The following is a 16,011-nucleotide window of genomic DNA, read 5'->3' on the forward strand; positions in this document are numbered from 1 at the left end:
CCGACAAGAGGTATCGTGGAGCAGCTGTCCCTAGCCATAGGATGGCGTGATACCTCGCAGTTCATCGTTTTCACTGCAGGATATTGAGGTATCCTGAAGAAAATTCTTGAAGATGATTTGCAGCGAGGAGCACCTCGTTGGGGTGTAATGGTCCTGGAAATGTCGCACCGGTTAAGGAGAAGACGTGTGGTTTAGCGAGCGTCTTTGCACTGCAAAGCCTCTTTGTTGTGCAATGTACTTTAGCAAGAGGGCAAATGGAATGTTATGTTAGAACATATGAAGGGTTCTGGGGGGGAATGTTATGATGCTGGAGAAAGACAGTTGGAAGGAGAGCTGCTAGAGGAAGGTTGAGGGTCTTTACTTATATATATATATTTTGTTAATAAAGTTGTGTTATTACCTACTTATGCGTGGCGGCCCGTCATTACACTCTTGAAGATGGAAGGCTACATTTTCCTCTGTTCTCAAAACAGCCTGCTGGATGCAATGCGTGCACCCAGTTCCCTCTGTTTCCAATGTTTGAGATTGAGAGTATTATATTAGAAACCTGTATCCCCCTTCAGAACCTCCCATTGAGCAGACACCCTCGTGCATGCACAGAAGAAATAGTAGAGTCTGCTCTGCTGGCAAGAAGGGTGCGCAGACTGAGTAAAAGACAAGTGCCTGCCTTTGCTCCTCCTCTTAAGCAACCCTCCAGCCTGCAAATAAAGTTGCAGGGCTCACCAGATAATACCTCAGAGACCTTGCTCTGAGAATCCTGTCATGCATACCAACCCACCCCTCAATGTCTTGTGTTGTGTTACAAGTGACCAGCAGGCCCTGTAGAGTATATGCTCTCCCATGTGTAGAGTAAGAGAGAACAATGTTCTTGTCTGTTGGGCATCTCAGTCTCCATTTGATCCAGGGTGTGGTGAGGATCCCCGTGGGGCCATTATACCATTGTTGTGTGATTAGCAGCCACATGCCAAGTGCCACACTTAATCACCCTCAATCTCTGTGACATCTCCCAAAACATTCTGTTGATCTCCCACAAGCTGGATTTATTTGATTCGCGCTTGCATGGTTTTCACATGCAGGGTCTGTTAAACAACTGTTATTTCAGTACAAGTCCATGTAAACCCATGTCAAAGAAAATGCAAATATATGCTTAAAGAATGTTGATGATATATGTAACTGCAAGCCAGTATGATGTAATAATGAATTATCTGTTCTACTGAGACATCCGAACACAGGCTGCATGGAAACAGATAGCTTTGCAATCAACAAAGTATTTAGTCACATGTTTGAAACTACTGCACCAGCACAATTATTTAGAGGTTCGCTTTCACTGCAAACATTACATTAAAATGCACCGATGAGGTTGCTTCCAGACAACCACTTATAGGATCATTGTAATACCTACTTGTATTTATTGTATGCAGCTGTGAAAGTCACCTCATGGCAGCTCAGCATTGACCTTGGATGTCAGTAGTGGGCAGGCTTCACAGAGCTTGATATGTGTAAAGTGGGAGTGACTGAAACACTCCTTGACAAGGACAGAGAATATTCTGCTCCAGCATTGAAACCAATAGAACACAATGCATATGAAAGAGGGTGGTGTTTGGGGGCAGGAAACACCGCCTGGCATTGCATGGGGTCCTGTATATTCTTCTTGTCGCGGTTTACTGGGAGGGCTCCTGCTAGAGATTTGATGAACTAACATCAACTGAGATCGAGTCTAGTATCTGTTGTCCGTGGCACCTGTACATCTAAAACCATGTATCTGCCCAACCCAAGGTGAAATAACATGTATAGATCACCACATATCAGCCCTGGTTAAAACGGAGGACATTATAATTGGATGAAATGCATTTTCAGTGCAATTGTTTTCCATCAAAGGTGCCCTTTGAAGGAGGTCATAGACTTAGACTCGCCTCTAGGCACATTGGCCAGCACCCGAGCTGATGCCCTGGTTGGGTGTGAATGGGAAAGGGTGCAGTAGCACTGCACTGTCCTGGGGGGCACTGTGCCTCCCTGGTGCAATGAGTGCACCAGGTGGCTCATCATGTGATCCGATTCCTACAAGAGGACCTACTCTCTGCCTTGCCCCAGTAATCAGTGTGCCTACTCCTGCATCAAGTTGCCATTTTAGCCACCTTCCCACCCCAAGGCCCAGAGATACTGAGGCTGAAAGTAAATAATGCAAGGGCTTGCCCCAGCGTAGACAGAACATAGCCCCAAGTCCCACAAAACCCACAGGAGCACGAGTGCCAAGGACTGTCTTGAAACTAGCAGACCGCTCCTTGGCAGCAGCTGCAGATATGAGGTGTGGATGTATAGATAGATATTTGTGGTATTAATCCCAAATCTGGCCAATCTGCACACTCTTAAGAAATCAGAGCTTTTTAAGTGCTATTGATCTGAAATTGTACAAAAATATATTTTACATTAATGTTTATACAAAAATGACCAGCAAAAATATGAAACGTGTAAAGGAGCTGACTGTGTTTGAATCCCACTGCCGACACAAACACATTTAAAACGTTTACAATGCATGAACATACACACAGAATAAGGAATGATTAAGAATAAATGTAAGTGACAAATATGGACAGAAAGCTAATAATTCATATTTTAAGAAAATAATGGAAACAGTGGTTAGGAAAGATAAGTTTTACTGCCGGAGACTTTGTAATTGAAGAAGAGTGATGGAGCGAGCAGAGGCATAGAACAATTCCTAGGAAAGAGTACATTGGAAAATAGAGAGGGCAGCAAGTGCAATGAGGTGAGAGCCATCGGGCAAAGGCAGAGGGGGGAACGTAGGATCACATTGAAGAGTCTATTTGGCGTGAATAACAAATCAGCGTCATGGAAACATCTGTAAAGTACATACCATGAAGGCTAGGGGGCAAGAATGAATGTTGGCGTGGTGCACACAGCAGTTCTCTGCATTGGCATCTTTCCAGTTGGATGGGCACTCCTGTTCTTCACAGAACGTCTTAGCGTCAGAGGCATTCCTAAAGGTAAAGACATTGAAAAATACAAATAAACAAGTGACTAAGAAATGCAGCCTCAACTTCAAACTTCTCAAAGGTTATTATTCACAAACATTAATGTCTCTCATGCCTACTCGAAATACATATTCCTGCATGTATGCTCGTATTAGGGGCACGCCATTGCTACAAGGTTCGCAAAACTATCATTGAGTTGCATTTCTTCTCAAAAGACAGCCTGGCACAGTGTAACATCTTCAAAATGTCCCCACTACAACATCCGTCACCAGGATGGCAAGAGACTTGTGATGATATTCAAAATAAATGTGTACACAAATGAAATGCAACACAAACCTATCCTACAATGGCACTGTCCTGATTCAAGGTACTAACCCATCCTGAATGCCTTCAAGCCTAGATTTAATTTCCTAAACAAGATTAAGTTGTCCACCGCAAAACCCCTGATCGAACTACCTAACCTACACTAATAAAGTGCCACATGTATCTACCAAAGGCCAAATGGGTTGGAGTCGCAAAAATCTTTGCTGAGGTGTGCTAGTGCATCTCATCACTTGTGCCAAAAGAAGGAGCAGCCTCATTCACAAAGGGCATCTCATTGAGAGGCCCTTTTTTACCCCTTTGCGCATTCGCGCAATTAAAGGGGTGTTTCTGCCCATTTAAAATAATATTCAAAATTTTCAAACGGGGTGCTCTTTTAAATGTGCAGAAATCCCTCTGTGTCTGTTGGGAAGGTGTAGGAGGAGGCACAAGCCATGACAGTGCCATCAGTCCCGGTCATGTATTTTTTGTTCAGTGTGACAGCCGTAGTTTAAACTGCAGATGACATACTTGCATTTTCCCCAAACAAGGATGTAAATGCTTTTTTATTTTTCGAATGCCTATCTCTGTGACATGCGCTCCCAGCAACCTGTCATACATTAGTGCCGGGAGTGATACTTTCCAGCCCCTCCTGAAATGCATTGTACACTTTTGAGAACAAGGCAGCCTGTGTATTTCTGTAAGGAGCTTAAATGAAAAAAGGTGAATCAACCGCGCTGTTTTGATTTGTGCTTATTTTTGTGAATCGTTCTAGTAGAGTTTTCTGGCACTAAGAAAGATGCCCCGTTCAGATCCAACCCGCTTAATTGTGGCAAATATTTACACCCTCCAATAAAACAACTCACCAGCCACCACTCGTGGCTGGTATATTTGGGGACCAGGCACCGCTCTCCTCTTTCTATGCTGGGAAACATTTAAGCTTTGATTAAAAAACATATTTTCTTCTTTCATTTGGAGTAGTACATTCCCCATCAGCCGCTTAATCATCATGAACATTGCGCACATGGGGTGGTCCGGGCCAGCCCTGGGTGTGGCGTGCCCTGTGCTTTGTTAAGGAGCTTGGGCTGGGGGGCCTCAGCATGGCTCGGATGGGCACACATTTTGTGCAACGCCACTGATTGGGCTCTGCGCACCTTGAACACATTCAAGTTTGATGTGAATGGTTAAGAGGGGCTGCAAACTCCACCAGGACCCTGCTCTGGTGCAACACTGTTTAAGAAAATAAGCCTTGGACACAGCCTCTCAGAAGGGAGAGAGCCGTGGAGTGACCCACCCCTCCCCACTCAAACCCCTTCTTGGAAAGGGCTTTGTGGAAGCATCATTCACAGGCTGGTCCTGGGGGTGTCATTGAATAACGCACCTCACAGATAGAGCTCTGAAAATTGTAGATGCAGTGGTCCCACTCTTGTACAGCCCCCCTCCTCACGCCTCACCCCGTTAAAAAATATTAAAGAAGAGTCATCCGTCAATGGTTAGGAAATTAAGGTGTTATGTTGGGCTCTGGGTTGTGGGGGTCAACATGTGGTTGCTTGTCACAGAACCTACAGATAAATGCACACAGAAACAGATGCCTCAGTTTACAAGCACACAATAGGTTTCTCCTATAGTAGTGGTAGCTGACTCATAGATGCATTTATAACCAGGGAATTTTGTTGATACTAAATCCTGATCAATGATTACATGTTCAGGCCAGTCTCATGCAGCATTTTGCTCCTGGGTAAACAGACAGTGCACAACTCCCAAGGTCCGTGCTTTTCTGGCTTGTTTAACATCAATGCCACGGATAACAAGTACTTCTGTGTCCATTGCTCCATAGATATTTCATACACTAGCTGTAGCCTGCATTAGAGATTTCAGTTACCCTCTTACAAGTATTGAATTATTTATGTTTTATATATAGCCCCCATGTCAAATCTGGAAAATGACATTCTACAAATATGTGATTGTGGCCAAATCAGACCTCCCTCTGTGCCTGTGTTCTTATATCTGGCTGAAATGACAGTGCCTGGAAACACGTGTGTTAGACGCATCTGAAGGTTGTGTGCCATCACTTCCCGTGATTAAACTTGGGGGTAGATCAAATAGCATCACTTTTTGTGATGTCATCAGAGGTCAGGGGTCATGTGATGTCACTTCCGCTACCCCTGGCATTTTGGTGAAATGACGTCCCTAACATCATGTCGCAACAAGATTAATCACGGACATCAGAAAATTCTGTCATATATCTCCCACATTCAGGGAGCTCCACTAATTGCTGATTCCAGGCCAGATCACCTTTAAAACAGTCTGCACTGCACCACGGTACCTAGCTGAAAAGCTAGAAATCTATGGCGGTCAGTGCAACTGGTGAAGCTACACCATTATGAAACTAGAGCCCAAAAATTGCCAGAAATGTAAAAAAGGAAACAGTCCTTCCCCTGTGACACACCTTCACTGTGCAACAAAATCCCACCAGACATTTGCACAGTTCCAGTGCCCATAAAGCTTAACAAAGAGCTGGTTACCATACTGTTCAAACAGCTCATCAATTAGTGGTCAAATTAAAGCGCCAACCAGTGTATCTCATATTGGTAGCCCAGGAGACCACCAAAGCACTATTTATAGAGTCTTCCCTTCTATGTGCCGCGCTCATTTGCTTGCCAGCTATATTCACATTTTATAAATCTTTACAAACATATAAGCATACAACCTCTAATCTAGAGCTCTTCATAATTAGTGTGCAATACCTACATGTCTACTAATCTCAAAAATCATGTATAAAGTAGTCACCTCACAAGTTCATGTTAAAAGTCAAACCAAATTCCAGAGTGTGAATCTGGTTTCTGGCCACTCCATGGACGGAGCACTCTTCTCTCTCTCTGGAGTGGCTAAAATCATCAACCAATATTCGAGCTCTCTCTCTCTCTCTCTCTCTCTCTCTCTCTCTCTCTCTCTCTCTCTCTCTCCTGATTTTACTTGAACCCTTGGGTCGCGTTTGATACAGTGTAACACTGCATCCTGATTTATTGAATGCAATTAGTGGCAGTGGGCTTAGATCAGTATACAGTGTTAATAACGAAAAATAAATAACGACAAACATTTTCAGTGACACCTGAATGACGAAAAAAACGTTGACATTTTTAATAAAAGTATGTGTGGGGATCGGGTAAGGGATAAAAAAGGGTGGGGTGTTTGGGGGGTTAGTAAAACAGGGAAAATGGGGGAGTTGCGGGGGGACCCCCAAATTTAAAAATAAATAAAAACTTTGAAATGTTTTTGTTATTTAGATGTCACTAGAAATGTATGTTGTTAGACCCTGCCTTTAAATGGTTCTCCTCATTCTTATCAGAATGTGATCAAAGTGTCGAGCTGACCCCTGTGCACTCTAGACCAGCCGCACTGTCTTCCCTCTAATCTCCACTAATGTTGTACATCTACATGAAGCCTCTGATGGATTAAGAGCATAGTCTGCATGTCCGTTCCTATGCTGACAACAATCAGATTAGTCTGCACATCTCAAGCGTGGATGATCAATTCACTGTGCCACAGATGGCACAAGAAACTCGCAAAAATCTCAGAGGCGGTACAAGGGTTTTTTATTGAAATTTGTGTGGGTCCTGGGGATGTCCCCCTCTCTCTCCCATCTTGTATCATACCTCCTCCCTAACTCTGTCATCCCCGAACCCTAAGTTAGTAATTACAGATGGTTGACCCCCACTATTTGGTTCTGTCTTTGGCTAGTTGTGGGGACCAAACACTGTATCTCTCTAAACTCCCTCAGGTACTTCCTAACTCTCCCTACTCTATCCAGTTATTACTTTTCTGTGGGTGGAGAGATTTTGGAAATCATCTAATACTCTGATTCAGTCCTCCCTCTAGCATGCTCACTCTTGGCGCTCTGTTTCTACTCTTTCTTCTTAGTTACTTTCGTCACTCTTCTCTCCAATGTGCATCCCTCTCTCACTGCTTCTAAGACTTGCCTTCACCCTTTGACGTTACTCCTCTTTCCACTACTCTACTGCTCTCTCGTGCACCCCACTATTTTCTTCTCCATGTTACTACTGCCTCCCCCACAATACTACTCCCTCCTCCACACTACTCCCTCATCTACACTACTATTCCCTCTTACAAACTACTACTCTCCCCTCCACACTACTCAGACACCATCCTTTCACTCAGTATCATCCACTTCACAGCCACTCCCGCTACTTAACTTTCAATCCACAATTGCCACCCGACCATGCACACTCACTGAGAAGTACCACTTTAATTCTCTAGCCAATACCTCACCTGCTGCAATAATCACCTACACAGTCCAGTACTTCATTGCCCCTCCTGCTGGTCTCTTAGTTATCCTCTACCTCTAACCTCATCTGAAACCCACACTTTCTGTTTACTGTTGCAGTCTTATATTCCCCTCTCTCCTGATTGGTTCTCTTTCCCTGGCCAATTTGCTAGTGGGGTCGCGGTCTGCTGACGGTGGGGTGATGGGTCCAGGCTTATGTTCCGGTGTCTCTCGTTGGCCTGGTCAAAGGCGTTGCTGCAAAAAAAGAGCACTGACAAGCATTCTGTTGTTGAGGCATGGCTTGAAATAACAGTTGTCTGCACAGACACATTCTGACAAACAAAGGGGGACATGAATTTGGACTCTCTCAACAGTCCTAGTCCCCCTTACGGTCATGGCTGGCTCTGGATATGTTTCCCAAATCAAGCTGAGAGAGTCTCTTGACCTCTCTTGACAAGGCTATGGCACTGGCTTTGTTACACATCTCCACCCTTTCTTCAGAGTCCTCCCGTTCTCCTTCACCACTTGCTCACTTATCCCCTCACCCAGCGGGAGGAACTTGTGGTTTTAACTCCTGAATCCTTCTGAGATATTTAATAAAATATAGAGGGGTCTGTGCCAATTAAGACTTCTTTGGGTACACCTGGCATAATTACCATCGGCATATGGAACTTATGTTCAAATACCTTTAAGGTCAGGGTGGCCTGGGGGTATAAATCAATGTTTCTGATGGTATCTTATCTATTTCAATTAGATCTGCACTGACAGAGGTTTTCTTGCTCTAGAGATCAAGTAGTCTTTGCTGGTAGACCTTAAATTTCAACGTGGAGGTGGAATTTCTGGAGAGTTTGTCACATGGTACACACAGTGCAGGCCCTCAGCTCTGCCCCTCTTCTTCATTCGGGAACAGATCTGCGTGATATTTGGGCCCATAGGTCTTCTTCGGCCTTTCTTGTTCTCGTGCCTCTAGATTGGGTCTCGATACCATGCAGAGGAAGCCGAATTCCATGGGCACCTCTTTGTGCTTCTCTGGGAAGAATCAGGCAAGTTGTCCCGGTTGCCCGCATGTGTAACATCCTATGGGATCCACAGGAGTTCGAGGCCTAGCCTTGTGTTCAATGGGAGTTGGGTTGGAGGCCCGGGTCTCCTAAAGAGGGGGCTCTCTCATCTTAACTGCCCTGATGTTCTTAGGTCACCTGCTATTTTGGTGTGCTACTAGATTCGAGGGCATGCATGGCCCTTTGGTGTGCGTTAGCCGTTTGTACATTTTTTCTAGGGTTGGTTTATGTAGCTGCCAGATGACCTTCTGTAAGTAGGGAGGTAGATAATCTAATAACTGTTCCAAGCATAACATTTATTTCACCACTTTGTAGGTTTTATCCAACAGCCACTTATTAAGAAGATCCCTCACTCAGTTTCACCTTGACAAAGACATAAGTGGTGAAGACAAAATTGATCATTTACTTGATCTTGTCCTAACCATTCAAGAATATCTCTTTTCAGTTTTTCATAAGGAGTGCGCCCATCTGGGCTGAGGGCCTGAAAGGCTTCTTGGGCTAATGGGGCAATGTAGCTGGTCCACCAATCCTGATGCCAGCCTGCCATTTCAGCAACTCTTTCAAAGTTTGTGAAGAAGACAGCAGGGAGTTTACCTGCTCCCAGTTTTTGTAAGATGACAGAGTGATTGCTGGTTGTTCTTCCCATTCAACCCTTTTATGGCTGATAATGTTTCTTGATGCTGTCGTCTGAAGGCTAGTTTGCCATCCACCAGGGCCTCCAACAGGTCTTCTATCCTTGTCTGGTCAGGGTCTCTGTGGGTTGACTCGACCTCAAGGACTAGAGGGGGGAGTAATACTTATGCTTCCTTGTGTGAATTGGTTTGGTTGCTCAACTGCCTGAAGGCACTTCCCTGGGGAAAAGATTGTAGCACACTTCCGCTCGCTTGGGCTCTTCTCCACTAGCTACTCATATCTGTCCCAAAAAGCCTCTGCTGGTACCTTCTACCAGGATGGTGTTTTCTTTGGATAAGGTGACCTGGACTGGGTGGTTATCTGACTGTCTCTTAAACTGAGTCCTCTGCTTGTACAGGTACCGGGTCCAGATTTAGGAACTCCAACTCTCCTCCTACCTCCCAAACCTCTCTGTCCCGGCGGTTATCCTGGAATTTCCTGTTTCAGATGTATAGTCCATATTCCCTTGGCATAGGACAACCTCTGTCGGGGTCTAGAGGATCCCACCACTGACACCAAGTGTCCCAGATGGTACAAGAATCACTCCAAATCTAGGAGGCAATTCAAGTTTTTTTGTTTTAAATAGTGTGGGTCATAGGGCCATCTATCTCTCTCTCTGATCTTAAATCGAACCTCCTTGCTAACCCAGCCATCCCTGACCACCAGGTTAATAGATACAGATGGTGAACCCTAATGTCTATTTCTGTCTTTGGCTGGTTTGGAGAACCAGGAGGCCGAACACGTTATCCATCTAAACTCCCTCACGGACTTCCTAACTGTTTCTACTCTATCCAGTTGTTAGTTCACTATGAGGGTGGAGAGAATGGAAGTGTCTTACAAATACCCTTTTGGACTCAGTCCTCCATCTAGCATACTCACTATCACCTCTACCTTTTCTACTCTTTCTTCATAGCTACTTCACATCGCTCATCCCTCCAATCATCTATCCCTCCAATGTCTCTTACTCCTTCGAAGTCTTGCCTCTGCCCTTTGATGTTACTCCTCCTTTCACAGGTATTATGTACTCTTGTGCACCTCACTAGTATCTCCTCCATGCTACTACTCCCACCCCCAAACTAGTACTCCCTCCTCCACACTACTAAAACACACCCCTTTCACTCAGCACCATCCACTTCACAGTTACACCCTGTACTTAACTTTCTAAGCACACTTACCACTGAATCAATGCACACTCACACAACAGTACCACTTTCAATCTCTAGCCAATACCTCACCTTCTCCGATAATCACCTACACAGCCTGACGATTCTTCCTCCCTCCTGCTGGTCTGTTGGTCATACTCCACCTCCACCTCTGACCTCAACCAAATAACCCACACTCCCTTCTTCCTGTTGCAGCCTTAAATATCCCTCTAGTCATGAAAGACGTGCCTAGTGAAGCCAGAGAACTCAACAAATTACAAAGCTACGTGACTCTTTTTCCTGATCATCATCGAAGAGCTTTGTATATGAGTTTTCGTCTCAACGCATTCAAAACCAAGGATAGAACAAGGACCTGGTCAAACCTTGGCGAGATGAAAACTGTCGATTCTGTGCTCAGCAAGATGAGGCATTAAAACATCCATAGCTTTTTTTCACTGCCTTACGATCTCAAAGGACAAAGCATCTGGGACTTCTGATGACAAAACAGCAGTCCTTAAGCGCAGAGAACTGTTGGTATTTGATGTTCGACAGCCTGGACCGGAAATACATTTTTGCCTGATCTTTCTTTTTTGGAAGAAGTAAGATGTCTTTTAGCGGCCACAAAAGCATAACGCGAACACTGAGGGCATAACTTGCTCTATAATTGGTGATAACGTAAATGGAAAAGTGTTTAATATGATGATTTTATTTTTTTATTATGTGAATTTAACCATATGAATTTGTACAGGAAATTAGTCACGGATTTTGCTGTTTTAAAGGTTTGAATAAACCATATAACAAAATAAAAATTAAATAAATAAAAAGAGAAATATATCCCTCTCCTGATTGTTTCTCTTTCCCTGGCCAAACTGGCGCTATCTTCCCCACCTGGGATGAGTGGTATACTGTGCAGTTTACATATAGGGGGCTATGTCTTGCCCTTTATTTAGGCAGGGGCTCGTAGCAGAACAACTGCAATGGTGGCCCAGGAGATCTCCCGTTCCAGTTCTTGTGTCAGGGCTCGCGCCCGTACACCTCAATGGTAAATCCCTATTTTATGGGGCTTAATTACCCCAATAACAGTCCATGGTGATCTAGGGTTTTTTGTAGCATTGCAGGTTTGACAGAGCAAATGGGCATCTCAGTGGGGCTTCTCTGTCATGTGCATAGCGGGGGGCGCTGAGGCCTCTCTCTCTCCACTCCCCTGCTGCAGCAGGTCATGGTCTCCAAAAGGCACTAGATGTTGCTTGTCGCGTTGCACTCTGCTAGCTGTGCAGCATTGTATGATGGCTCATGCTCCACTGTCTCTCGTTGGACTTGTCAAAGGTGTTGCTGCAAGGAACGAAGGAACACACACAAGTTTCATGCTGTTGAGGCATGGCTTGAGCTAACAGTGGTCTGCACAAACACATTCTGATAGAAAGGGGAGCAGGAATTTGGGTCCTCTCAACTGCCCCCGTGTCCCTCAGGGTTGGGGCTCACTCTATATATCTGTACAGGTTTCCGAAATCAATTTCAGAGGGACCCATGTCCCCTCTAAATAAGGCCCGGGTGCTGGCCTTGACACAACAGCTGTGTTTTAAGGATTGCAGGCAACTGAAAAAAGGTGCAAGACCAACAGCTCAAAGACTGATTCCTTGGTTCTAGGGTCCCAACAGCTGCTTAAAACACAGTGTTAGGAGGAATATAGAGGCATAAAAGGGGAGCCACGCATCGTCTAAAAAGATGAATTGTTCATATCACGTAAACAAGCAACAGAAAGTGTGAGTGACATAAACAATCTGCAAGTGCCTGTGCTCAGTAGAAAAACAGAAAATGTTTCCACGCTTGGAAAAAAAAGTGTGGCCATTCAATTATCCCTGTGTAAATCAATGTTTTATTCAGAACAAAAGGGTCATATGGATCTGTTATGGGGGTTGATTAATTTCCAATATAGAAGTCTCAGAGTATTATGCTCCAGTTATATAGAGTTCCTTAGGTTCTTCTCTATACAGCTTTATGATTCTAAGACATTATCAACCGAGACACGTTTCGTGCTATCTTTGACATCGCTGATCAGTTTTTATTCATGGGGCCCACATCTGAGCATACCAAGAGCAATGCCAGTGATCATGCATAATTCAAAGCCTCCCATTCTTCATTCTTCAGTGTTGCACCCAGAGGCGTTGCTGGGGGGATGGTGGGGGGTAGGAGGCTGAGGGGGCTATAGCCCCGGGTCTTTTGGTTGTAGCCCTGGATAGAAGTTCACCAAAAGGCTAACTAGCTATCCCTGCGTCCCGACAGTCCCGACATTAGCGTAGCCCCAGATCTTTTCCAGACCTAGCAACACCCCAGGTTGCATGAGTCACATTAAGTTTGATGGGTATGATATGATATGATAGGATAGGTTATTTATATTGCGCTTAATACACAGTGGTTTCTAAGCGCGGACCCAGGGATCAAACCTGTGTTGTCGTCTTGTTTCCAAGGTGAGCTCGTTGCCCCTGAGCTATCCTACTGAGACAATATTTGCAGTCTGAGCCCGTCCCTCCCACAGCACGCAGATCCCCTGTGTGGGATCCTGACTTCATTATTTGAGCCTGCGTAGTTGTAGCACTTGGGTTATTTTTTATCTAGTAGAAATTGAGATGGAGCACACAGGCAGAACACAAGAAAAATAGTCAAATAGTAAAATGAGAATTGTTGAGGAGAGGTAGGAGTTGTGTATTTGAGACAGACAATACATCAGCAAGAGTTTTGTTGAAAGGGGGGCATGGGGCTTTCTCCGAAATAGTTCACTTTGGCCTGTCTGGAGGATGTTAGCTGGGTTTGGGCAGAAACCTGGGTATGGTGCTCACCTAGTCTTTTGACTATTAACAGGGCTGGTGGGTGGACAAGAAGGGGGGAGAGGAGTTTTCCACATTACAATAGAAATGGAAATCTATGTGGAGTAGGTATATAGTAAATGTGGGATAAACAGAGAAAATATAGCAAGCATAACTTATATTTTGTGCATTTATTTGGCTATGTTTTGTGTACATTGGTTTAATTTTGGGTTCTCACAAAAGGAATTGTTGCTTTATTCCTGCTACTTTATATTTTTATAATACACCCGCAACATCATTATAAAAGCCTGTAAATATTGTTCTTCTTACAGGCTAATTGGGACGTGTAATAAGAAGATGGCATCACAACTGCTCTGTAATCAGTCAAAATGCTTCATTTGTGACGTCACAATGCCTGCTGCTTGAGCCAGCACAGAGCGGAATTCCAACTGATTAGCTGTTAGACAATTTTCAAATTCCTTGCTAGTAAAATAGTTTTCCGTGACACTTTACAGTCAATAACTGATAAGGAAAACTATTTATGGTAGAATGATTAATACTGCTGAATTATAGCATACGTGAGCAGGAACCTGCACGTGTTTACTGATTTTAAAGCCCAAAATGAAAACTTTTTTTGATGCATTTTATTAAACTGCTTAAACTATTTTTCTGGAACACGAATGAAAGTTGCATATTGGTTTCTTTTTTAAACTCAAACATTATTCCACATTGATTATATGGATCAGCAAATTAAATATCTCTTACATTAGATTAAGCAAGAGGCAACGTAAAACGGGTGACAGTGTGTGGCCATGAATGATAAGGAATAAAATACCCCCTAGCGTACGTAAAAAGGATACTGCAAGTAACCTCAGAGTGTTGTGACCTTATAAAGGAACGCAATCTTGGAACAAGAGTCCTCTATTTGATAAAGGAACTCCTCAGTGATTTGCAATATCCTTATAACTCATCATAGAGGTTACTTTAACCATATATAATTACATCGTCAGAACTGGCTCGAAATATAATCTGTCACAAAGATATTACATAGATCCTGTTACATGAAGTCTGAAAAGGCTTACAGTAAAATGACTGACAGTGTGGAATAATAACATACTGTAAAGTATGAAAATTGTGCGAAGAGAACTACAGAAAATGGAATATTATGGTTTATCAGCGCTTCTCTGATTGCTGTCAAATAGTGATGTCAACAGCAAGTCAGCAATGACCTTCAGAAAGTTTTACATCAAGAACACGTGCCCGCTGTACCTGTGAGAGAGGATTCCATTTTCTACCGCATAGTCATAAAACTGATCTGATGCAACCGCTGCATACGTTACGCTGAAAGCTGTACCACTGATGGCTTTCTCGGGCGGCCGGGTAACCCACGCCATCTCCAGGCCTAGCAGTGAAAATAAAGACAAACCAAAAATGATTGGTACTAAAGGCAGCCATTAAAGCGGTAGTTTTCTTGACATGTCGTTATATCGCTAGTAAGGAATTGGCTTCTCTATAAATTGGCACAAAAGTAATGGTTTAGAATGGCAGGTTTTATCAATAAAAAATAAAATAGATTGAGAAAAAATAAAAGGGACACTAAATAATTCAAAGAAAAGGAGTATGGGTGTTTCCCACATAAAAATAAAAAAGTTACTTAAGCAAGGTTACTTCTGAGACAACAATGACCAGGGCTGTTGGACTTAGCATTGGAATAATGCAATGAACAGTTCCTTTCATACCACAGCACAAAGGACAAAACACATATGAAATGCTTTCAAAATGCAGTCATTTACTGTAAGCCAAAATAGGACACATCTATGCAATAGTTACAGTGTATGAAAATGGGTAATGTGCAGAGCACACAATATCCTGCGTTTTCACAACCTGATCAGCCGGGTTGAATATATCAGACAAATCACGCAAATGTTTTGGGAAATCATTAAACCCTTAAATAATTGTGACACGACAGGCAAGTGCTACGGCAGCAAAATGAATAGCAACTACCATTGCAGGTGTGAACAATATGACTAAATGGATGCACAGCATCATTTATTTGTAAAGGTAGAATAGACTGCTTGACCACGGTGTGCAAATGTGTATTCTTTTACTATTGTTTTCTGGTGTATGTTTATACTGTGTCATGTTTAATTACTATCATCATCATTTTGTAGACTATTTGCATGGGGCCCCTTCCGACCGACTACGGACACCTAATGCCTCACAAGAGATTTCCACTGCAGCACCCTGTAGGTTTTCATGGGCTCAAAATACAATGTACCTCGACAATTGGGTATCAGGTAATAATGTCCCCATACATAATGTTGCTGGGAAAAGCCATTGGCGACATTAAATCATTATGCATGGGGACGGGTTGCGGGAATATCCACTGCTCCCCTTGTAAAAAAAAAAATTGGGGGATTGCGGGGGTGTCCCCCACATATTCAATATAATAATGTCTCCACAAAAAACTGCGACTTTTTTGTCAGGAGACATTTTTGCAGAGACATTATTACATGGAACCGACAATTGCCAAATAATACACTCAGAGATACATTGCAACTGCTAAGGTATCATGCTGATAGATAAGGGATTGTCTAATATATTTCATGTATTGGTTATACAATGTTATGTTAGCATTAGCAGTATATCTGTATTTCCAGATTTTAGTTTTTGCTTCTCTGTGGTGCTGTAGCACCAACAATGGTGGCCAAAATGCAAAAATTAATGGGAACTATGGAAAGAAAATGCAACAGTCCATTT

The 16,011-nt window shown here is 43.4% G+C and overlaps 1 protein-coding gene across 1 annotated transcript in view; it reads right to left on the bottom strand.

Moving 5' to 3' along the window:
• Positions 1-16,011, bottom strand: part of LOC138510826 (atrial natriuretic peptide receptor 1-like) — a 488,764-nt gene that overhangs the window by 435,036 nt on the left and 37,717 nt on the right. The window contains exons 3-4 of the mRNA XM_069626514.1: positions 14,521-14,653; positions 2,873-2,996 (exon numbers count right to left, since the gene is read on the bottom strand). Of these exons, the coding sequence (XP_069482615.1) occupies positions 2,873-2,996; positions 14,521-14,653 (257 nt within the window). The remainder of the gene's footprint in view (positions 1-2,872; positions 2,997-14,520; positions 14,654-16,011) is intronic.

This window comes from Ambystoma mexicanum, chromosome 6p (genome assembly GCF_040938575.1).
Source record: "Ambystoma mexicanum isolate Mex_15411 chromosome 6p, UKY_AmexF1_1, whole genome shotgun sequence".
Taxonomy (NCBI): Eukaryota; Metazoa; Chordata; class Amphibia; order Caudata; family Ambystomatidae; genus Ambystoma; species Ambystoma mexicanum.